The sequence below is a fragment of the Danaus plexippus genome, chromosome 31 (genome assembly GCF_018135715.1).
Source record: "Danaus plexippus chromosome 31, MEX_DaPlex, whole genome shotgun sequence".
In the NCBI taxonomy this organism is placed as follows: domain Eukaryota; kingdom Metazoa; phylum Arthropoda; class Insecta; order Lepidoptera; family Nymphalidae; genus Danaus; species Danaus plexippus.
The window spans coordinates 2050001-2076353 of NC_083558.1; the positions used below are offsets into that span (position 1 = coordinate 2050001).

Here is a 26353-nt window from a genome sequence, read left to right on the forward strand (position 1 = left end):
CAAACAAAAACATGAGAATTCACTAGTATATTCCCAATATTGAAGAAAAAATATTAATCATATATATGTTTTACAGTTAAAACAATCAAAATATAAACTTCTTTGTTTGTAAATCACATATAAGTATGAATTAAATAAGAAAAGATTTGAAGCCGGCTGTAGAGACTAACTATTGATCTTTGAACTCATGCTTGAGGTCGGCCAACCTTATACTTTAGAATTATAAAATATATATGTATGAAAATTCAATTCTCATCTCCTGGATACAAAGACGCCCTTGACAGTGTTAGATATTTTTAATAGATCAGCCCGACCTTGCCGCTGACGGGTCGTTCAACTATCTGCCAAAAATGTTTATTTTTCTCATCGATTTCTTTGTTTTTTTTTCATAATTCTTTGATGATTCTGGCATATTAAGATATTTTATTAATAATTTTGTATGATATTTTAATCTTTAAAGGTATTTTATGGTATTTTACTGTGAGTATCCTTCTAGCTGGACTCTCATAACCGACCTTATTGGCCGTTACTTTTGATATTTGCTCATACAATGAATAATTTCAAATGCTATATATTTGGTTAATCATATTAATAGTCTAAAATATTGTAGTAATTTTCATAGAACAGACATAAAAAAAATATATCTTTTATTTTGATATTAATTTAACCATCGAAATCGTTTGAATAAGAAATTAAATAAGTTTACACAGTACTGCTGTTTTGGGGGGGTCATTGAACCCAAATAGCGTTGTAAAGACGAGATTATGATAATAATCGTTGTTTTGATTACGTTATTTAAAAAGACTGGAGAGTTTTAAATTTCAACCGACATCAATAAAAGGAGGTCATGGTTTACTAGTATGTGTGTTAGATAATTCTAAAACGTGTTGCCATCTGTTAGGTATCTATATATGTATACATATAGTATGTATAAACTACATAAAAAAACATTTTAAAATTTTTTTTTGTCTGTCTCTTTATTACGACTAGTCACTAAAACGGCTGGACTGATTATGACGAAACTCACCGCTGGTAGCCAGGGTTATAAAGTGTGACATCAGATAATTTCAGTTTAGAAAATCATATATATATATATATATGATTAGTCAGTTGTCAACTTGTCAGTTAGTCTGTTCGTAAGTCACGTCTAGGTCAATTCTTACGTCGCAACAAAGGTTTTTGTTTTAAATACGCACTATTTATTAACTATAGCTTTTGCATCGTAACACTTATTATTTGCTATGAAAATCACCTCGTAATTATAGCTATATATATATATATTATCAGAATCGATTCAGTAGTTATTTTTTTTACTGACAAACATACACGAGACTTTTGTATCTTTGAATGGAATGTATCCTATAAAGATAATATTTTCTCCCGAACGTACGCTATAGATTATTAAAATTGTTATCAGAATCTAATTAGACTTCAATCTTATATGACGGTATTCTGAAATATGTACCAAATCTGTTAAGATTTAGAAGTTACATGAGTAATTTTTACCGGAAATCTTTTAAGATTTCCATATAATACTAAATAATTTATAACGTCCGAGCACCCGATGAAGGTGACATCAGTCTTACCGCGTGTTTTCATTTCACAATACCTACAGTTTCGTCGTTTTGTCATTAATTATATCGTAATATTACTATTTAATAATAAAAAACAAGTTCATGCCGGACTCTGTTATGTATCTCGCTACTAAACTATACAGATTTTGATAAAACTCTACAATAATGTAGATGAGATTGATGAAAGGCAGTTACATTTCACATACTTATTACAACAACTTGGAAATAGCTCGTGAGAATACAGTGATTAATTTTAAACTGTGGGCGTGTGTCGTTGTACCTCGATGACTGTATCCCAACGTGTCCATAGATGGCGCTGTCAATAAAAAATAATAAATTATTTTTGTGCCTAAATGTTTTGTTATGACTTACGATGATTCATGTAAATATTACGACTAATCTGCTGTATATATATATATAACTCAGAGACCTGGAGCTTATATATAATAATATATAGAGACGTCTTCATCTAATATAGAGTTATTAAAGTTTTAAGATGCCACTATCACTATAACCACCGCGTGTTCAGTCACGCGTGCTCTCTCGTACGGAAAATAGTATGAATATAATAAACACGGACAAAGTCGAGCGCGTAACTAGTGTATAAGCTAAAATCATTTATATCACAATAATTTAAAATCCTTTAAATATATATATATATATATATATATATATATATATTTCTAACCCAAAACACAAAGTAAATTATTCTCTTTGTTTGCGATCCTCTAAATGTTTTTGGCTACCGAGATAGGAAATGAAATTTTGTAAGCTGATTAGGGAAATGTAGAATCCACACAAGGATCTTATGTACATATTAATAAGTGATAGCTATGAAAAACATGTTACTAATACATTACGAGCAAGAAACAGTATATATATGACAACATAAAAAACATATAATTTCAATAATATAACGTAAATCTGACCCCCCACTGATCAAAAATAATATATATATATATATAATTATTTTTGTATAAAACAATTAATTAATTTTGAATGTATCGTTTCCGATGTAACTCATACTTCAGCGGACACGTATGCTCGAGACGGGATTTTATTTCAGTTCATAAGATTAAGATGTAATACACAACCTCTTTTTACGTGAGTGGTTATCTCGATTTCGTCATCCGCCCAGCTGTTAGTGACTTTAAGACGAAAATAAGTCTCTGATGTTATATATATATAACTAGCTTCTTTGCGCGACTTCCTCTGTATTGAGTTCGGACTTTTGTTTATAGAATAATATATAATGTTTTTTTAATATAATATAGACGTGAACCAACAGTCAGCGCCATCTATCGCGTGTCGCGTTACTTCACAACAATGTCATGAAGCGTTCCCGGGAACTACACGGACTGAAGATACATTATATACTATGTATGATCCACATTATAGCAGAGTTTTATTAGAATCTATTCACTAGTTTCTACATTAAAGCGTAACAAACATACATACATGCTGTCTCCTTCGTGACTATTACAGTTGACCATGAATGTTAGTTTCTGTGTTTAACTAACAAAATCTTTAGAAGGAATGTTATTTTAATTTAGGAAAAACACATGTATATGTTCATTTATTCAATTTCTCAGTACAAATACCAAAGATAAACGATCTCGGCCTCTTTCCAGTATATAGGACATTACCTTCTCATATCCTTGAGAATTTATTTTAAACGGTGAATGCTAAAAGTGTCCTAAATATAGCTAAGGATTTTAAAACGCACAATAATGTTGTGTGTATGTTTGTCCGACCTCGCAACCTGTACATATATAGTGTAGGCTGACGGTGGAAACTAGATTCAGTTTAGGATGTCAGTTGTAACGAAAATACGGACATTCATATAAAGTTAGTTTATTGTTTTTGATTATATATACATTATATTTCTTCGTTTTATATATATAAATGTTATGGGTTACTTCCTAAAAGTTGAGAATGTAGCGTTTGTAATATATATACATATATATATATATGTTTATATATAATAAAAATTAAATTTTATAATCCAAATACAGTAGATATAAAAATAATATTCGTATTAAAATTGAGATAAAATATTTAAAAAATATTTTATGTTAAATTATTTTGTCTTTTGATCGGACAAATTAGTTGAGCAAATTTTTCAAATAAACCTATATATAATGTAGTTAATATAAATATATCAAATCTTACCCAAAGTGCAACACACAAGTGCGTGATCAGTGGAAAAATACGATAAACATGTTTAGTAGTTTTCATCTGACAGACGAACAGAAGGTAGCCTTTTATGGCGTATCTATGGTGTATCGAATAGGGTCAAAAGAGATAGAAGGCTCTGTCACAAGGCAGGCAACACGAGCAGACGTATATAGCAATATATATATATATATTGAAGACAGCAGGCATAGAAAAATATGATTTATAACATAAATCGTCCAAAACAAAGGTCATTGACCCTCTTATTTGTAATTCAAATAAATGGCGTGTCGCGAAATTTGACGTTTGTTTTTTTTATCTAGAGTTCAAGGTCTCGGAACGCAAGCTCAAGATCAAGTGCTTGAGGATTTGATTTTATAAAGGCATATACACACGTATATAATTAAAACGAAATGTTAAAAATTAATGATAACATTATATATATATATAACTGTAATGAGAACAAAAGATGCATTTTATTTCATTATAAAAAGAAACATCCGAAAATACTATCGTTTATGGCATTTTGTAAGTCTTTGGAATGACACGAGGCCGTTTGCCCGTGGATCGCAGCCAACGAGTAAATAGACTTTAAAAAAATATATACATTATAAACAACATGGCGGATAAAATTTATTAAAAATGATTTATTTATTAAAACGGAAGTCATTATATGTAAAATATATAATATAAAATAATTATATTGTGTGTATATAATATATTTTGCGTTATAATTAATAATATTTCTAAGTGAAACTCCTTACAATGGACGTGAATGCTTTCGTTTCACTTTCTAATTGAATATAAATGTACACAATAAAATGTTAGGATACTATCTTGTTTTATAATAATAATAAAATTGTTACTATAAATATATATGGTATACATCAAAATTATCAAGAAGAAGTCTAAATAATTATTAAATATTAAATTTAAAAATACTGTTTTTTTTTATTATTATTGAACAAAATCCTAAACAGTTTAAAAATATCATTTGAAACACAAAAACGAGTGGCGCAAACAAAGAAACTACGCTTTATATTGTAAACAAAGAAATCAATGGTAGCAAAAATTTGTTTCATAAAATTGTTACATCCTGAAATAGAATTACTTAAATACATACAGCCGACGTCTACAAGAATTTGTGTAATATATAAAACCTCTTTCGGTAATAAAAAAAATTATTAAAAAAAGTTATATGAAATACGTATTTAGTGATGTTATTGTCCAGTAAATATAGAGCCATTAGATCAGCGCACGCTTTTAAGATCTTACCAAGGTGTTTCTTATTAGAGGTCACCAAACACTGGTCATTGCACGAATGCAAGTACGTCGCAGTCATCTGGCGATCATCGTTGGATACGGACGTATACGAGCAGTCGGCTTCGGAATTACGCGGGAGATTTAAAATAAAACTTCCGATAAATCGGGATTGTTTTGGTTTCGAGTGTTCCAAATTTGAATTTAAAGTTGTTTTGATGCTCGAAGTAAATTCGATTTTTAAATTTAGTTTTTTGTGTCTTATGTGGATATTTGAATTGTTCGAAATTTAAATTTTCCATAGTTGGTAGTAGCTTTTTAATTTTATTTCAGTACTAATTAGGTGTGATGTCAAATGTTAATAATATACAGAGTGTTAGGTCCGTCAGTGTCATTTATATGTACATACATTTGCTTTATAGTTGACGTGTTTTTTTTTTTTTGAGACTGCCGTTCTTAACATACATCCAATAATCCAAATAGGTCCAACTAGTGTCACAGTTGGCTTCCCGCCAGATAAAAGTGAAAACTACTGACTCAGTGACAATGAGTGCAAACGAAATGCTAACGGAATCTAACAAAAATGTACTGAGAAAATCGTGACGGCGCACCAAAATGTCGCCCGACAAACGTAAAAAGAAGACAAGTGACGAGCGTATATCTTTTAGGACTTGATTAGAAGTGAATTTATATATATATAAAACCTTTATGGTTATGATCTCATTATTATAGTGCTCATTCTAAAGACTGATAAATTAAGTTGGGAATCATGATCGCGCTGAAGAAGCTGTACGGAGACGAGCTTTTGCGGCTGGCGCTTGTGCTTAGCTTGCTCAAAGCGAACCCCGAAGAATACCACGAGCTTGAAACCCAGCAGCTAGCTGGGCTTCATATCACCAACGGAACGGATTGGTCCTTGGAACACGAAGCCAGGACGCTGATAAGACCACGACATGTACATCCCAAGTCCCTGGATCATATCCTGATGAACTACGAGAGACAGCTGTTCGAAGAGCTGAACTCCTTAGGGCGGTACAATTATTTAGAGACCAATGACAGACCTTGGTACAATCAGCCCGTCTATACATACCTGTTGAACGACGTTGCCACTGATACGATCGCACCAGCCCTCGGCCAAGAAGAGTCACAACAAGTAGAAGACAACGTGTCCGCTGACGAGAACGTGGCGCAGGAAGTCAAAGTCGAGGAGGAGAAAGAAGAGACTGCTGTTGTGACGCTGTCAGCGGATTTTCTCCAGAACCACACTGAGAGCGACATCTTCGCTGAAATAGCTTCTAGATCTTTCGACGTGAACGAGTTTCTCAACCCTGAGATGCAAATCAAGAAGGAAGAAGATTTGATGATAGAGGTCAAGAAGGAGAAAGAAATCGAGGATGTGTTCAGTGATAACGCCATAGATGACTTTGTTCCTTACTTCACGGCCAGGTCGGAGAAGATTGAGCTGGGGGAAGCGCATTCGGTGTTCAACCAGAACATAGCTGATCTCCAGGACTACGACGAGTTCGATGTCAAGGAACTAAATGACCTGGAACATCTGGACGTTAAGCAACAGCAGGAGAACCTAGAACAGTATCTGCTTGAGAACACTCCTTTGGATTCGGAGGTTTACGAACTAGCGCCTATGTTTGAAGAGGAGATGATTGTTAAGAGGGAAAGAGCCAGCACTAGTTTCACTTCAGCCAGTTCCAGCGGTGTGAGCGAGATGGACTCTAGCTCCAAGGATCTGGATGTGAAGCTCGAGCCAGACGAAGGGCATCACAGTGGCGAGGAGCTCACACAGGAGGTTAGTTGATGTGGATGAGGTCGGGTCATGACTGAGGGTAGATTTGTTTTTAAGATCATTCGGAACACACAGGTGGATTGTTTAAAACGGTCTTGGTTTAATGAATGTGAATGTTTGTTTGTTTGTTACGTAAAACAAAAATGACGAAATATTAAGATGATTTCTTTTATTTATCCAGCTGTAGTGCTGGAATAAAATATTTGAATATTTTTTATCTAAAATATAAAGAAGTCTAAAAATCTAGTTTAATCTAGTCTAGACTAGTCTGAACCATGTATTTCATTGTAATATTTTATACTTCATCATTCTTTTTTTCCTAAAATGAAAATATCTTACGCTATAAGTTGTATCATAATCCATACGCCCGACACGGAATTAAAGCGGAACAAACTCACTGGCAAAAAATTTGCATATTTTTATTTAAGAGTATTTTACTAAGACTTTACAAACACAACCGAACGAGATCAAAGTTTTTCTGAATATATTGCGATTACCAAAGGTATTTTTTTTTAGCATTGTGTCTGTTTATCAGATATTATCTCAAGAACTAATAACAAGTTAAATAATCCTTAAAATTTATATAATTTTTCACGTAAAAATGTTTATTTTACACACACACACACACACATTTAGTACATTTTGTATGTTTGTGTGCGTTGAGGCGTTTTACTGTCGTTTTATTTTTAGTACAGCAGGGTTCATTCACCTCGTATTTTCAATAAAATGAGTTTTAATTCATCATTTCTAACAATGCGGCGTTAGGCAAGACGTTGATTTGTATTGTAATTATTACACATGTTGTGCGCCCCGGCTTTGCATCCCAAGAAATGGAGAAGTTTGTTTTGTCATGAAATAAAAATTGAAAATTATTCGTCCTTTTATGGCTGCTTAAGTGGGGATAAGTTATGTTCTACCCGCTACTTTGTACGTGTGGACATTCCAATTATGTCCAGACAGAAACGATTAATATGCTCTTAATGTATATGTAAACCAACAGTCAGCGCCATCTATCGCCTGTATCTCGTTACTTCACACAATACAACTGTCATGAAGTGTTCCCGGGAACTACACGGACTGAAGATACATTATATACTATATCTTACTGAAAAGTATTATCTTCATTATAGTTTCATCAAAAGCTATTTAGTATTTTTTATTTACAGTGTAACAAACATCACTAGTATTTTATTACTTACATTTATTAAGACACGGCTTATAATAACAGTTCAGTATTGCCTTTTTCAAACTATTTCTAGGTTCTGATGTAGGTCTTATGAGTCAGCGAGGTCGCACAACCAGGTCATCCAGCCATCTATATATAGCCTGGCTTTATATTAGATCTCATTATATTTTCATATTAATCGTACAACATTTGTGTCCAGCACTATATATACATCTGTCTTAATTTTCAATATCATCCAAAGAGGTTTACCATATTTTATTGAATTCGTTAAGACGGACAACAGCCTAAATCGTTTATAGCTATGTAGGGTTTGTATGTCTGTCTTATCATTTTTAACATCTTAATATTAGTTCAGTACAAATTCCTGTATTGATTTTGCTGTTGACAGTATTTGAGTTGAAATGATTTAAAAGTTAAATCAATCAATCAATCAATCACTCAATTAAATCGGTGTAAAGTTGGTAATAAGCTCAGTAGATTAACGAACTTACAACCAAACTAAGACTAAGGTATTATGATCTGAGAGAGATATGTATATTCAGATGTTCACCAATAGTCAGCGCCATCTATCGTCTGTGTCTCGTTACTTCATACAATACAACTATTATGATGTGTTCCCGAAAGAACTACACGGGGTAAAGTGGTAAATGATAGCCTATGTCTCATTCTGTTGTTTAAACTATATCAATGTAAAGTTTCATCAAAATCCGCTCAGTATGTTTTACGTGAAAGAGCAACAAACGTACATACATCCTCACCAACTTCACATAGAAAAAAATACATAGAAAATTTCAAAATTATCTTTATTTCAAACCTTCTTACAGGTAAGAAACCTAATCTGATCAGTTTTCCATTATAAATCTAGTATATTTTCGGTTTAAATCAATTTAACTGTGGGTCACAGTTGAACCACCCAGACGGTTTCTGACCCTCGCGTCTGAACCGTGTGACTTTTGGGGGTCAAATACTATATTTCAGATAATTACAAAATTATAATCAAGTTTACATAAATATATATATACATAGAATTTTTTTTTTTCAATAATATTTATTTTTTAATATAGTTTAGAATAGAATAGTTGCACATTAATCTCTTATAAGTTATACGTAGTCGGCCGGCACGTGTCACTGACAGTTGCTACTTTCGATTTTCATTGGCTAATAAAATGGCGTCCTCACAATATGGCGTCCTGACAAAGTTTGGTTCGTAAAAATTATAAAATAATCGGGCAATAACTTCTTACTTAATGTTTTTCTTGATAATTATTAGATAACCTTTAAATTCATCGATAATATTACGTGATTATCGACAAATTTATTGTTTTCTTGTAGAGTAGAAAATCGTATTTCTTTGTTAATTCGTAATATAAAAGTTTAAAAATGGCGTAATTTACGTGTAAACAATGTAAGCGGCGAGGAATGCGACTGAAGATGTTTAATACTCAAAATATCATTTATTTCACTGAATTACGTCGTTCCTCGCTAACAAAGCAACATCAATATATATACATATATATTCTATATAAGTAAATATATAATATTATAAACACATCAGATTGTAAACTGATTTAATACGCACATGATTTTCGGGCCTTGACCGCTCGTGACCTTGACTAATCTTTCCCGCGATCACATGTTCTAGAAGGTTGGCTGTTTGGTCTCAGCGCCATCTATCGTCGGAAAATAGAATTAATATGATGACGAAACACGCTATGACTCATTACAGGACAAATCACTGCGTACAGTAACCGTCATTCGTAATAATAAATCGTTTTACTATCTCGTCCTAACAAAATGTTCTTCAATTGTCATTTAATCATGTTTATCTTTAATATTGCTCGTGATTTTTTCCAGATATAGATCTCTAAAAAGTTTAGGGATATTTTTTTGAATGGTTTTTAAAATTATGTATTAATATTTACTGCTATTGTTCTAGCTGAAAATTACGTATCAAACATTATTTAGATATCGTTACAATACTATTTTCACAAAATTCGTGAACAACGCCATCTATCAGCGAGTAGCGGAGTGACTTCGCGTGTACCTTATGATACTATACTGCATAGCGCCATCTATATTTCAGTTCGTAGACTGGTCGTATATCGGTGAGATGGCGCCACGTGTGAATTGATATATTTGATTTGAGTGATTGGTTTTATAACGTTATTTAAATATTTTCGTTTAAAAATTCATAATTTTCTTCATTATTCTTCGGCAGTTATAATAAAAACGTTTTTTTATCCATCGAATTGATTTATGTTTAATATATATGTAGTCATTTTTAAATTTAGAACCAAGTCTTTTTTGCGCTTGACCAACAATTCGTACCCATCAAAATGGTTGTGCTGTATTGAAACTTAATTTATTTGACTAATCATAAAAAAAAACTAATTAATTGAAAACACATACACATACGTAATACATAACCTTTTATTGTGAGATCGGTTAAAACATTAAACATAGCATATAAGGACAAAAAAGGGCCTAATTATTCGGAACCCGCTGCGTGGGGAAATGGCGTTTGTATAATTAAACATGAAATACATACGAAATACGACTCTATGATACAAGGAATAAGGTTTAAAATTACATACATTTAATATTAAACGTAAGATCTTTCCAGAACTGTAGACTTGAAAAACAATTTGTTTGTAACATTTTATATGAAAATGAACTTTATTTATATAGATATTAATACCGTATTTGTATGTGTTAGGCGTTTTTGGTTTTGATGTACTCAAAATGGCGTCGCTGACGACGGTTGTATGAAATATATTAATATGTATGGAAAGAGTATTAATATACTAGCTGTTACACGCGACTTTGTTCGTGTATATTATATTGATATTATCGTATGTACGAGAGAGCACGCGTGACTGAACACGCGGTGGTTATAGAGATAGTGGCATCTTAAAACTTTAATAACTCTATATTAGATGAAGACGCCTCTATATTATTATATATAAGCTCCGGGTCACTGTGTCAATACATATTATAAAACAAAGTCCCTCGCCGCGTCTGTCTGTCTGTCTGTTCGCGATAAACGGACAAAACTACTGCACCGATTATCAAACAGCTATCAGCACTCGATAGCGTGATTCTCGAGGAAGGTTTTAGTATATAATGTGTTGAGTTTTGTATTTACTTGTGTGTATATTAACGATATTTGTCTAAGATGTCGGGAAAACATGAGCCGTCTGACAGCTTTTAACGAAAACGCTGCCTTAAGTCTTTGACATATAACAAAATAATATATGGTGGAATTGTTTATCTTATATAGGATTACAGAAAAGTCCGCGGTGGCATATGTCTATACTTTAAGAATAACATACTATATCCATTTTACAACTCTTAAAAATTTTCAGTCCTAAAGCGTTTATTGGAAAGTTATTTACACAAATACGGTACTAAGTCTTATCAAAATAATTTACTTTGTTTTCAAGTCTATATCAGTATGTGTAAATTAGTTTTTAAATCATTTGAATCGGGCGGACCGTTTGAAAGTTATCATAATATAAGTTTAATAATTCTCAATATTAAATGGGCTATTTATATTTTTTGTAAAAAGCCCGTGCGAAGCCGGGGCTGGTACATAGTATATATATATCCGTCTAGTCTTAATGAGAACACAGCTATAGGCACACCTCTCACATATATATCTATATTTCTATATTATAAGATATTTCTGTTATTCAACAACTAATTTCAATGTATAGTAAGTACACTACATATAGTAAGTGCGGATGTTATTCTGTCGTCACGTCTCGCGCGGCTGTGTCGATTGTGATGGGATTTTTAATCCATCTCCATCTCCAGCTGAAATTACGTCATCAACGGAGTAATATCCGATATTTAAAGATTTTGTAAATTTTAAAATATTTTGAGATAAAAGATTAATCTTAAAATCGGCATTACATGAACGGGCCTATAAGCTGTTAAGGTTAAAATTAAATCACATCACTATGCGAATATATTAAATCCATAAAGATTTTTTACTTTATAAGCGTTCCAAATCTGTTAAGATTTACATGATGGTGTTTGAAAATCATCCAAATCTATAAAGATTTCGACGTTTTAAATCTGTTAAGATTTCAATATGAAACGTACTAGTTATAAATGATGTGATGTCAAGGGACTGATGAAGAGATCTCCGTCCATCATCAACAGCATCACCAGCCGAGAATATCAACACTGTACAATACAAAACACCTCTTTTAGTTTGTAGCCGGTTAAAAAAAATATCAGTCTGAGCTAAACAATTATGTTTCGTTTGAGTTTCACTAAAACGGTTCAAGCAGATGTTTTTCCGAATTTGTCGCGATCAAAAGATTGTAATAAAGAAAAAATAATAATTGGATTTTTATGTAATCAACCTATTTTTTATTCTTTGACTGTGATATGGCCTTAGTTAAAGGCGACTACACATATATATAGTATATATATATATATATATATATATATACTATATATAGTATATATATATACTATATATAGTATATCTCTCTGTGTGTTCAGGACATGAATCTGATCGAGGTGCTGTGGAAACAAGACGTGGACATGGGCTTCTCGCTGGAGGACCCTCTCCAAATGGTGAGTACTCTGTCATGGCAGGTGAAGTCTTATCAAATTTTGCTTAGACGATTTTTAAGTGATTTTTTTATTTGTCTTTAATAAGATTTTCGTAAGAAGATTTTGTATGGAAAAAAATAATATATATATATATATATGTTTTGATGTATTTTTTCATAAGAGCAATTATATCAAGGACGGTCCCCAGGCGACCAGGGTGAATGTCTCCGAGGAGCTGAAGAATAAACAGGAACAGATAGAGAAGGTGAAAGCCACCCTCCTGGATGAGAAGGAGGTAACAGACATTCACGCTCGCTATTATCCGATTCAACGTCTATATATTATAAAGAGCCTCATCAATTTTTGTTCAGGACGATCCCTGGGCCGGACTCTCGTATACAGTGGACACTGAGACTGGTGAGTAGATTTTATCTTTTATTATCCTTCATATATATATTAATAATGAGACTTCTAAATAAACTGTATAGTTTATTAAAAAACATCAATACTTTCAGTATTATCGTTACGTGAACACGTACTAAGATAGATTTCTATCAAGTGTACACAGCTTATGTAGGAAAAGAAAATATTAATTTAATAAAAATTGTATATATATATACCGCTAATCGCAATGCTCGAGGGGTGTCACCCTCAGCGTTGCACCCCTCGCAACCTACAGGATGTACGTCTCGTATTAGGGTGTATACATTACGGATCGCATTAGTGCTATCGTAACGGATACTTGAAAATTATATAGTCAGTTAGTTTAGGAGTTATTGTAGGTATGACATACAGACATAATATATGTATGTATGTTTTAAGAAGGCTTTGCCGGTTTCGATGTAACTCTATATCGTGTATGCGACCAGTTATTTAGCATTTTGTTTTCGTTTTGTTATTCTCTTCTTCGATATATAATTGTGACTAATCCTTATACCACAAATTGCTATTATCTCTAACAAAATCTATCTTTTTTGTCCCAACCTCATCATCATCTGCTCAGTATTTTAAACTGTTAAAATATAAATCTTAATTTCATTTCTTTTTCAAAAAAAAAAAAAATAATCCCAAAGTCGATTACCTTTTAAATTTCTTGAAGGACACGTTTTTGGCGGCTGGGCAATATAGGCGAAACACCATTATAAGTTGATACTTGTAACTCTATATCATATACGTGTATAGAGCTCATGTTAGTGTGGTCGTTTTGACCGGCTGCTATTATAACACGAGCCGTCCGTCCACAATAACAGTACATGAGATGGGTTCTAGTTAATTTGGTTGATTTGTTTCAAATAGTCGAGTCATCGGCCGTATTCTCTCGTAATAATTATGTCGGCGTTCGCTTTTGTTAATTCTTATGAAAAAAAAATATATTTTTTTCATACATTTCATATCAAATGATTACAAAAATATATGTTAAAAACTAACGTATATAATATTTTTTATTTAAAGCTCACATACAGACATACCTATATATATATATATATATATATATACATATATATTATTTTCGTTTACGTAAAAACTGCGATATACTTTTTTCTTCAAGGGCTTTAATTAAACAGTTATCATAAAAGAAAAAAATGCTAAATTACAATAGGAAACATATTTTTTGGTAAGGGCCGGCACCCTCCGGGGCGCGTCATTAGTCTTGTGACTCAGCTTTTCCATTGTGGGGCTCGAGTTTGATCAGAATCGGTCTAGGAAATATATACTTTGGTAATTTAAGATGAAAATGAAATCAAAAAACATACATACATACATATAACTATGTAAATTATCATATATAAATTTTACTTCGTAACTAACATTATATCTGCTCAAGTTTGTTAGGATGTGTGTGTGTTTGTTGCTCGTTCACGTTAAATGTACTGGACGGATTTTGATAAAACTCTACAGTTATGTAGCCGAGATATGGGAATAGGACATAGTATATAATATATCCCTTCATTCCTTGTATGTACTTCAGGATTTTTGAAACAGTAGGTACTATATATGTTACCAACTCTTTATATATATATATATATAAGTCAAACACTATTTTATTTAGAACAAGTATTCTTTCTTTTAAGATATAATATATATATATATATAATTGTATGTATGCCTGTCTTTTGTAACTCCAAAACATTTCTATTGTATAATCTTTAAATTATTACATTAATTATTCTCTATTTTAATACAACAAATATATGATGAGTTCAATAAACAGAACAGCATCAATTCGGGTACAGCAATTATTTTCCGAATAGTTTTTTTTTACACACCAGCTTCGTTAATAACTTTCTATTCGTAATTAAAATATATATAGCAGTCTGATAGCTTTAGATCGGTGTGACGAGTTTTGTTACTACTGAACACTATTAGTGAAAACAGCACTAAAATCGACTTAGCACTCCCTGTTAGTGGTGAACAAAAGACTAATACGAAAATTTCACAAACAAATAATAATATTATCTTAATAAATTTTCATACAAACAGTCTGGCTGTAAAATAAAATTATATTATATATAATACCTATATATTATTTTACTGAAACGATTATAGTGAAACTTTTAAATTACTAAGTTTGTGATGGGGAAAAATTTATAAATATATCATCCTGTCTCACATGGAATATATATATATATTTATGTATGTATATGTGTGTGTGTGTGTATGTTTGTGTGTGTGTGTGTGTATGTGTGTATGTGTGTGTGTGCGTGTGTCATTATTTCAATATAAATAAGGTTTAAAATTGCCTATATATATATATGGATTATAATTAATGGTCCCGTCCTGTGGGGAATTGAGACGTCTCCTCCGTATATTAATCATATTTTTCTAACAATGCAGCCTTCCTTTATGATCCGGCTGCACAGATTTCGATGTGGCTCTTTCAAATATGTTAATACGTTCGAGAAATGTCGCCTTTGTGTTGTGTTAATGTTATAATATTATTGGATATGTTTTTTTTTGTCGTTACTGAAGTTTGTTTGTTGGTAACTGTTCGGTTTTAACCGACGTCGAATTGTATGGTACTGTGTTTAAATATTTTACATGTGTTTATTAAAACATTATATATATATATATAATGTTTCCATATTGATATATCATAGTTTTTGGGTTTTAGTCACACTCGCAAACATACATATACTTGTTACAATGTTAGCTACGCTTTGACCGCGTCTCTGTCTGCTATTTTTATATTAAGTAATTTTCAATTCATTTTTATCAAACGCTTTTTATTCCTTAATTTCTCTCTTCAGATATTTTCTATACCTAGTTTCAAATGTCAGTTGTAACAGACGGACTAACATATATATTTATATATATATGTGTAAAATTAAATTTTTTATATGTATGTATGTATTTGTAGCGAAATCACTCGTTAAGTTATCTTATGCTCTTTTCTACATTAACTAGCTGTTGCTCGCGGTTTCGTGCGCGAACGTTCCTCATATCCGTAGAAGATGCTAGATCTTTATTTACCATGTTCTGAATCTTCATGTCCAGTATCCGAACAGTGAAAGTTTCATCGAAATATGTGCAGCCGTGCACCTGATTTAATTTTGCGAGAATTCGTTTCAATGAAAGTAGTTACGAACCTAATATTTTTCATATTTACTACGCGTTTGTTTATTATATTAAACTACGTAGTATTATTTCGGTTACTTCGCGGCTAACGTGATCGCGGGCGGATGAGTTGACAGGGTTTCTGGGAACAACCACAAGACGTGCAGACATATAGAGCGAAAATTTTATTAGATTTATAGATAGGTTAAAAATATGAAGGAATTGATATTTTACCGACTTCAAAAAGATTCGTAAATGAGTTAATCGGCTGCTGATGGACGGAGATCTCTTCATCAGACTCTTGATATCACATCACGTATGACTAGTAGGTATTATAATGAAATCTTAACAGATTTTGAACGTTGAAATCTTAACAGATTTCTTTATTTTATCATTAATCCAGTAAATAACAAGTTATATGTACTTTTATTCCTTTAAATGTAAGTATATGAATCTATTGGTTTGCGTGTGTTTTTAACCGACTGCGAAGTGAGAGGTTCTGTTTGTTAATTCATAACTTAATCAAAAATTTAAAACTTAAATTAAATATATTATATGATATTGTATGTTTTGGGGTTCAATAACCTAAAATCGATATTTTTTTAATGTAATGTCATAATCTCATACCGAGAATATCTACAAATTAGTTTCGATTACATCTAAATCGATTCACTTTAAGCCGAACGCGTATCTTATTGGTAGGTAGGTTACCTACTTTATAACACAATCTTTTACCTCCGAATTATAATCTATGGATTTTGCTAATTACACCAAAATCAATCTAGCAGTGTTCGAGTCGTACAGGAATAATTACCAGTTGGTATATATTTTTTTTAAATAATATTTATACATAGTCTAAATATATAACTGAAATCGATCGAGCCATACAAAATGGCGGCCGTCTCCCGCCGTTTCATTAAAATAAAACATCGGGACCATTAATAAAAGGAAAAAGATTAATGTCCGTGGAGTACAATACGTAATAAATTAGAGCCACGGATATAAATTCACGAAGGGAGACCTGCCCTGGCGGCCATCTTGTTTCCTGCTTCCCTCTGATTGGCTGGCTGGTTGGACTGATCGATAACACGTCTTAGCGTTATAAAGAACCCACTCGCCCGTACTACACACGAACCAATACAGACCTTATTCCGTACAAATAGAGACCATAGTGATATATCACATGGAAAACAACTTTCGCATACTAGATATACGTAGTATGAAGAACCTCGCGTGTGACGTCATTTGGTTAAACCTTATATACACACGATAAGGTCGAGTTTACTTTGACAGAGACGTTCGAAATACAAAATCAAGTATAAACACAGAGGCCAATGGAATTGTATCCTTAATATGTGTGAGTTGAATCGATTTCCTTTTTATCTATACAGTAACTGGCTGTATCCTTTTTTGAATTTCGAACGCTTTATCCTGCTTACAAACCATGCTGAATAAAATGGTTCGTATTCATACGGTGTAAGGTCGAAATTCATATGAACCTTATTCAGATAATTGTATGAAGGGAATTGATATTGTATTGGAATTATGATTTCGAGCTTTGCCTGTATTTTAATATGAGTAATTTCTGTTTGTTTTTTTTTTTTAATACCACTTAAGGCCCGTCCACATTCTAGTACAAATATTGCGTCTTGATTTGAGTATTTGTATTATGAGAAGCGCTTGTTGTTAATTCTGTGTATATTATATTGGTGTTGCTATATGTATTAATCACAACCTGTTTGGACGAAAACCTTCTACAACATTAATTCATCATTAGGATTGAATTTATTTTTATACGATAAATTTAATTTCAACCCAATCACAAAACAACAGTAATATAGTGTGCACATAGTTTAATATTTCCATTTACATTAAGACCTCCTTTCATGCTTTTTTTTTAGGTATGTGTTGTAATTTTCCCGCGATTTTTTTCTGTTCACATATATAACGTCAAAATGACATTTGAATAGAGATAATATAAATAAATCCGCTGACATCGCGCTGAAGTTACTTCAATTGGTTATAATTTTATTTTAAGAATGACATATACTAATTATATGTTCGATATATGTTAATATTTTTAAGATACAATATTATTTTTCTGTTAATATATTGTTTGTTATTCCAACTTGTTTAAGTTCGTATAAATAAAATACTCGTGGCTTTCAAAGAGTAGGTAAACATGTAGTTTTACCTTTAAAAAAATTACCATATCTCTAAAAGGAAGATACCAAAATTTAATTTAGATGAGCAACTTTTATTCAACTTATCCCTAAAGCAAGATAAGTATTTAAAATCCTAAATATCCTTAGAGACGACAACATTTTGCTCCAAGGACCATATCTTAGTCTGAGATCTGTGCTCGTAGAGGCGTCACAATTATCATCTAGTAGTAGATCTTGCCTGCGATAGCTGTGACGTCACAGATATTAAATTTGGCCATTGCTAAGATTAAAACCTTGTTATAACAATAATATGACATATTATATATACCTAGGTATTTTTGTTACACGTTGAAATCATTTTTGTTGTTTGTGAAAATTTTTCATATACACACAAACGCACACACACACACACACACGCACATATATATATATATATACATATAACTCGTTGCTTCTGGACTGTGCTCCATAGTAAGTTTATCTTTATATTGGTTTGTAACAATGATTGTAGTATTTTCAAAACGAGCTTAGCCATCGTGACGTCGCCGTGACGTCACCGTGACTGTCTGTTTGTCTGCTCCAAGGTCGGTAACTGAACACGAAAACAACTACTCCCGAACTGTACCTATCTGTCGCGAATAGGAACATCATTGCATGCTCACGATTCACGTGATCTGGAAATAGTGTTATGCAGCTTAAAACGAGGCTTTGCGTATGATTTATAATTATTCAAGCAATAAATAAATAAACGAATAAATAAATAAATATAACTAAAAGCGCATGAACTATCATTTATATTATTCGCGTTAATTCAAAGTTCGTCTAAACTTTTTACCCACCACGCTGTTTAAATGCTTTGGGATTGTGGGTTATGTCATGATATTTTGAAGGTATTTTTATATATATAATATTACAGCCGGGAATCGAATTTGCTGAAACATATATAATACGGTATTGTATAAAAATTTTAATATGGTAGGTAGGTAGGTATATTAGAAAATAAAAAATTATGAACGCAAAATATGTGTAGGTATACTATCCTATCTGTGGGTACCTTCATAATATGATATGTACAAAGTAAAATTATCATATTTTGAAACTGGTTAAAAATTATATATATATAATCAATTAAATTATTGATTATTTTTTATCATATCTTGTTTACATACATTGTAGGTATGTATCAAAATATATTTACACTTTCACGTACTCTCGCTACCGGAAGCAGACATTTCGAGTCACGGTGACAGGACAAGATGGCGGCCAGTCATGTTATATCAGCGATTTTTATTGTACTTATCAACAAAAAAAATATACAAACAGACAAACATACACTGACGATATACTAATTTCATTACCGAGTCCCGTTTTACAGGTATATATTTCCTTAATATATATATATATATATATATAAATATATATTTGTATATCTGTTCGTGTATTTTAATAGGTATTCCAGTAGGTATACGTTAGGTATAATCTCGCGAGCGAGAGAGAATCCTTCCATCTCGGTCGCGTTTAGACCACGCCTATTGGATTTGGGGGAAAAAAATGTAGTCGTCGAAGGGACGCGCTTGCGGGTAGTACTGTACTGTACCGGAGACTTAGACTGAGACTCAGACTTAGACTTAGACTGGGGTGTTGTTGAGTGTTGTGTTGTGTGTTCTAAACGGTGAGTCTGTAGCTGTTTTCGTTAGCAATTATTCAAAAAAAAATTTTTTTTGTTATTTACTGAATTCTAGGCTTCATATAAATTTTCTGTATTATTTTCTCTTTAATAAAATTAATTTCATTATTATAATTCAATGTCATTACAAATGTTATCTATTTGAAAATCTATATTATTCGAATTGAAAAAGTCTAATACATTTATCATACACACACACACACACACACACACACATATATATATATTCATCTTCTCCAATAGGCGACTCAAATTAACGTCTGACAATAATACCTATATGTTGTATATAAAATGCACTAAAAATAAAAAATAAAATATAAAAAAAAAATTCAAATGCGACCATAGATAACGTATTAGATTTTAAATATATGAATACAAATAACTTCTATTGATACGATATAAATATAATCGGCTCGACCGATTTCGATGTAACATGCAACGTTTTATCAAACATAAAACACCGGCGGCATTTTAAATGTTTTCGTTCTGTTTGATATAAATTTATATATAGGAAATGTTTGTTAATTTTCATCATCTCCACAACCCTATCTATCTGTAATGGGAAGTTAATAAAAATCTTCTCAGTGTTTCAGCTGTTAGATATTATCAAACGGACATTATTAACAAAATTTTATATATATATACGCATTTAAATGGTATGTTTATTAAAAAAAAAAAAATTACAGCAAATAACATTTCTACCCTTAGTACAAGTTAACGTAAATAACACACGGACAGTATAGAGTTAATGGAATAATGTTAACGTGTAGCGGATATGATAAATTGAATCGTTATAAAAATGCTATTATCATTGCAAACGCGAAATGCTGTGTCGGTTTTGATGAGGTTTTGTGAGGGACATTGTCGAGGAGTAACAGTCCCAGGGATAACGGATATATTGAAGTGACCCGGGTATAATATTAGTGCACTTACACGTATGAATCAAAAGAATAGATCCTGAAAGGAAAAGATAAGCAATAAAGCAATCTAAATTACTATAGAAACAGCATCATAAAAGGTCTAGGTATACTTTGTCTATGACTTAAATTTCAAATAACATATAAGTTACATGTTGTCTGTTCGTTGTGTATATATATATATATATCAATTTACATCCCTCTGTCTGTTACGGCGTATCTCTGAAACGACTGGACCGATTTTGAAGTGACTCTATCGTGTGATAGATTTATGAATTTAACCGAATAATTTAATTTTTTTTAAATTACATTATATAACTTGTCAGATGACGAACATGTTTTGACTTTTGATTCGTTCTCTTGTATCACATTCTCCGGCATCCAATCTATCTTTACGCTAAAATCGCATCTGATTGTGTTAATGTTTACGAGTCCCTGGACCCTGTACAAGTAATTCCCTCGCGTCTTCGATCAATCACGTAGTAATGTGTATTGTCATAATATTTGATATTTTTATAGATTTATACAATACGGACGGTTTGTCTGTTCACATATATTGTTATATTATATCTATTACTGAATCGATTTTGATGTAATTCGCTCGAAATGAAGAATAATGTTTCGGTTAAAAGATGCTTGCTTTGATTAGGGCACAAAAGTATCCGGTTAACTATCTCTGTCTCTGTGTGTATATATATATATATATATATATATATATATATGTATGTGTGTGTATGTGTGTGTGTGTGTGTGTGTGTGTGTGTGTATGTGTGTGTGTGTGTTTGTGTGGGACTTTGCCCCTATCCTACGGGAATTCTCAAACGGATCTATCCTTTGTGTTTTTCATTTTAGTAGGCTCTGTTGATATTAATTATCCTCTATTAAATTCAGTGGTTTTGTTGAACAAACACACATACCTACCTTTCCTTAATGGTCATAAGTACATACTAGGTTCACATATATAAGGAATGTCTTAAACATATATTTTTCACGCATCATAAACTGTCTTAATAACATACAGACATTATATATGTATATATGTACGTATAATTTTCGGGGGGGTCAACGATCTGTCGGACAATTTAGGGTCCCTACGGAACAATACGCCCACTGTGACGAAGGTATGAGAGGAAAAAAATATATCGTCGGGCGTTTTTTTTGTGGGTCCCAAAATAAGTTTGGGAGGTTGTTGTAATTTTATTCTCTCAACCGGTCATCGCTTCGTCGTTATGTGTAATACAAGATATACATACAGCCTTATAAACTATTAGCCTTCCCGCGGCTCTGTCCGGGATTAATTATGATTTTAAGTAAAAACATAGGAACATAAATGGTTAATATAATTTTTTTCAAATAAATGCTTATTACATCGGCTTACTGCTAGTGTAAGTATCATCAAAATCGGTCGAATAGTTTTACAGGTAGGCCGTAACAAACGAACATACAAAAGCTACACAAATAGTAATGTCAATACATACACATATATATATATATATACATACATATATACTCCACCCGTATCTATCTGTCCGTATAATAAGATATTATTTAATATCAATTACAAACGATTCAACATTAAATTAAGCTCAATTGAGACAGTTGCCTTCAATTCCACGGACGCCATTTTGTATTAGCGGCCATATTGTTTCTTGTGTCATAAGAAATTAATGCCCTCATAAAATAATATTATAATATACATGTGATATGGTACTGTGGTATTAACCGACATTGACGTAAAGGAGAGTTGTGATTTTGTTTGTTTGTATGTTTGTTCCGTTACAGTGATAATACCTACTATGCTAGTGTGATGGTTCATCATAGATTTATTTTTATCATCTGGTGATGTTATTGATGATGGACGGAGATCTGTTCATCATGTATAGTCAGTACATATTATACCTACTGAAATCTTAACAGATTTCGAACATTGAAATCTTTATAGATTTTCGATTTATTTCGTCAATAACTTATATAGTATAAATGTTCAACGTTGCTTACTATAATTTAGTTTTGTATAAAAGTAAATAAAATATAATAATGAAAACATTTTAAATTTTAATTTGATATCTCAATACTAACTTTAGTACGTGTTCTCATTGTCACACTACAGGCGGTTTAAAGCAGTTTTACATTTGTAAACCTGAAAAACTATCAACTGACAGTATTCACGTATGCTAATAACGCTCGGCGTGCAGTTACAAATTACAATATTAATGTGATCAACAGTTAATTTTAGTTTTAATGTCTTATAACTATTTACTTACCTACTATCAATATTTTTATACGATTCATTAGGTGGCTCGAAGTATAATTTTATACACATATATATGAAGAAAGCTTAAAAAAGAATATATATATATATATATATGTGTGTGTGTGTGTGTGTGTGCGTGTGTGTGTGTGTGTGTGTTAAATACAGTTTTAGAAACACACATTAACAACATTCCTGATATGAACCCGGCACTTCAATCATAATATCTAAGACATTGCGAGTATTAATTTAAAAAAAATTAATATTTTAGTATGCACCGTATTCGTCGTTTCGGTGACTTTGCAGCCGTGATCACGGACACGAGATGAGAGTCGATCATACCCGGTCTCCTTAACTATAAGTTAATTTATTTTTAACTGTCTCGGTTATTGTTTCAACCGTTATATATTGAATATAATCTCAATTAAAAAACAACTCCATTAAATAAATCCACTATTTTGTAACATACACACAGACATATATATATATATGTGTCTCTGTAGGAGGTCCCTTGATTCCAATCTCCGTCCAAGATGTGCCCCAAATTATATTGATGTAACCGAAGAGAGAGACAGCTATATCTCCGTGATCTTAATTCCTTTGTGATGCCGACAAATGAGATTAGGTACAGCATCCCATTGGTTTAACATTTTTGGGTTGTTTCAAAGCAATTTAGCGGGTTTTTTTTTATCCTGGTTTGGTCAGAAAATTATTTATTCTTGAGGGAATTTTGGGCGGTTCCTATATAGGCTGGCGATCCGGGATTTTATATCGTCCTAAGTTGAGACGGTATAAAAACTAGATTTACACTAAAATGGATCCAGCAGTTATAGTTAGATACGACGATAAACGTATATTCTTTAAAAGTTACGTATTTTTATTGTTGAAAAGAATTTGAGAAATTTTGTACACCTACAACCTTGACAATGACACGGGCGTGAGCCGACTGAGATCGTTGTTGACCGACCACGGATAAGTAGGTTCTGTTGTTTAATAAAATAATTAATTTCCGTTTCCACATCATTTGTGTCTCACATAATATATATATAAATTAAATTATCACTTTGATATATAATGTTAAATAAGTGAGAGAAAAAATATTTTAAAAATTATACAGAAGTTAGGTATATTAATATAAATAATTTAATATTAATACATTTAAACCATTCATAATTTATATATATATATATATATATATATATATATATATATATATTTATTGTCTGTCTGTCTGTCTGTTATAACACAGATAGGTGCGTCTAAAAAGTTAAGTATTATACGTTAGGACAGACAGACATATATTTATAAATTATAAGATTAATTTGTAACGTTGATTGAAACCTTATATATAATAATATATAGAGACGTCTTCATCTAATATAGAGTTATTAAAGTTTTAAGATGCCACTATCTCTATAAGCACCGCGTGTTCAGTCACGCGTGCTCTCTCGTACATACGATAGAATTAATGTAGTTAATACAAACGAAACCGCGTGTTGAAGCTAGTTGTTATATATGGATAGTTCTAAATATATCCAGCGTGTCCAATCCGTCTGTGTGTCCGTTCTCTGATTGGTCATCCGTGAAGGACAGTATGGCTTGCTTGCTGGTTATATTTTTTTGGTGCGACGGATTCAATCGAGTGCTTTTTTACTAATAGTTTCTAAGTATAAGGAAAACTTCGTGTATTACTGCACCTACAGATTTTCGGTTTATTCCGTAATGATTTGGGCTGGTGTGTGTGTGTGTGTTTGTGATAAAAAAAACTCGGAAACTACATTGAATGTCACAGATTATATCACAATAACGAAGATATATCCCGTGTAATATAAGGTATATTTATTGCTAGAAGAGATTTAAAAAATTACAAGGAATTATAAATATATATATATATTCTCATGTACTCGCATATTGCGCAAAGCCGGGAGGGTCAGATAGTATGTTATAATTACAACTGCATATATTATTTGCTTTCTGTATCCTCTGATGACGTCACTATATATATATTTTTTTGGTTTCCATGAAGGTCATCATTCAATTGATCTTAGCTTCGTAAATGTATGTCTCTTAGTACGTTTATTATAGACTATATAGGTAGAGAAGAATTCTTCTGAGGCAGTGATTATCACATTCACATGATAACAGAACTCCGTTTTAATGTAAGTCGGTTAAAAATTTAAATTATTTCATGGCCATCTCTTTTTTTTCCCTCCCTCCGTCACGTCCCCGTCCTTGTTGGATGGCTCACCTTTATTCCCTAATGACTCGGTGTTTTTTTACCCTCTCGTCTCTCAAAACCCATCAGGTCAGACCACGTCCTGAATCCTATTACGTTGATCGGTAATTCGTTGCTTGTTTTATTGATTTCGAAAAGAATAGTTTATATGTATCTGATAGCTAAAATCCAATCAAAATCGGTTCAGATATCACAGCGGAACCGTAACAAAAATACAGACGAAATTAACTATGAAGTGACTAATATTATTTAAATATTTTATTTTTATTTTTTTATTTTATTTAAATAGGAAGCCAACGTTGTATACAATTTTAGTTCTTAGTCTTAATTAACACTAAATAATTTAATTTGTTACATGCATTAATTGCACACCCCACTTATAGGCTAACTCGACATTCGCATGTACATGATATGTAATAAAATAACATTCTTTGCATGTTCACTCACGAACAAAAAAAAATAGTAATAATAAGATTAATCTAATAATAATCTTAAACAATAGCAAATGTGATACAGTTGAAAGTAACAACTGGTAAAAAATGAGGTACAAATAAAGTAAACCAATTACAAGCACTGACTTAAGGAAAAAGTAACGAGAACCAAAAAAAGAAAAAGTGTGATCACAAATCATAATCAAAACGCAATAATAATTTTATTATAGCTTACGAATTATCTCAGTTTCGTGATGGCTGTAGGTATGTTCAGCATCGAAAATCCAAAAATTCTCCGAGCTCCAATCTATCTGTTCGCAAAAATGTCATTAAAATCAATACAGACGTAACATAATATTTTTTTTATTTCCAATAATATGATAACATATATATAATGCCTACTAAATTTATATAACTACTAACTCCACAGTACATTAAGACCGGTATCTCATATAATTTCAACGTATGTATATTTTTATATGACGTTAAAGTTTTTTTATTTTAGACATACTAATCATATATTATTATTTAAGACAAGCTATATAT

The 26353-nt window shown here is 31.8% G+C and overlaps 1 protein-coding gene across 9 annotated transcripts in view; it reads left to right on the plus strand.

Annotated features, from left to right (window-relative positions):
* The window catches only part of LOC116778361 (segmentation protein cap'n'collar-like), a 60880-nt gene that overhangs the window by 11031 nt on the left and 23496 nt on the right, over window positions 1-26353 (plus strand). For 3 of the 9 annotated variants that reach the window (XM_061525933.1, XM_061525934.1, XM_061525935.1), the window contains exons 2-5: window positions 5493-6813; window positions 12512-12586; window positions 12747-12860; window positions 12937-12982. In XM_061525933.1, the coding sequence (XP_061381917.1) occupies window positions 5779-6813; window positions 12512-12586; window positions 12747-12860; window positions 12937-12982 (1270 nt within the window). In that variant the 5' untranslated portion in view covers window positions 5493-5778. Of the gene's footprint in view, window positions 1-5455; window positions 6814-12511; window positions 12587-12746; window positions 12861-12936; window positions 12983-26353 lie in introns of all 9 variants that reach the window. The other 6 variants (XM_061525937.1, XM_061525938.1, XM_061525936.1 and 3 more) reach the window with 6 other exon arrangements.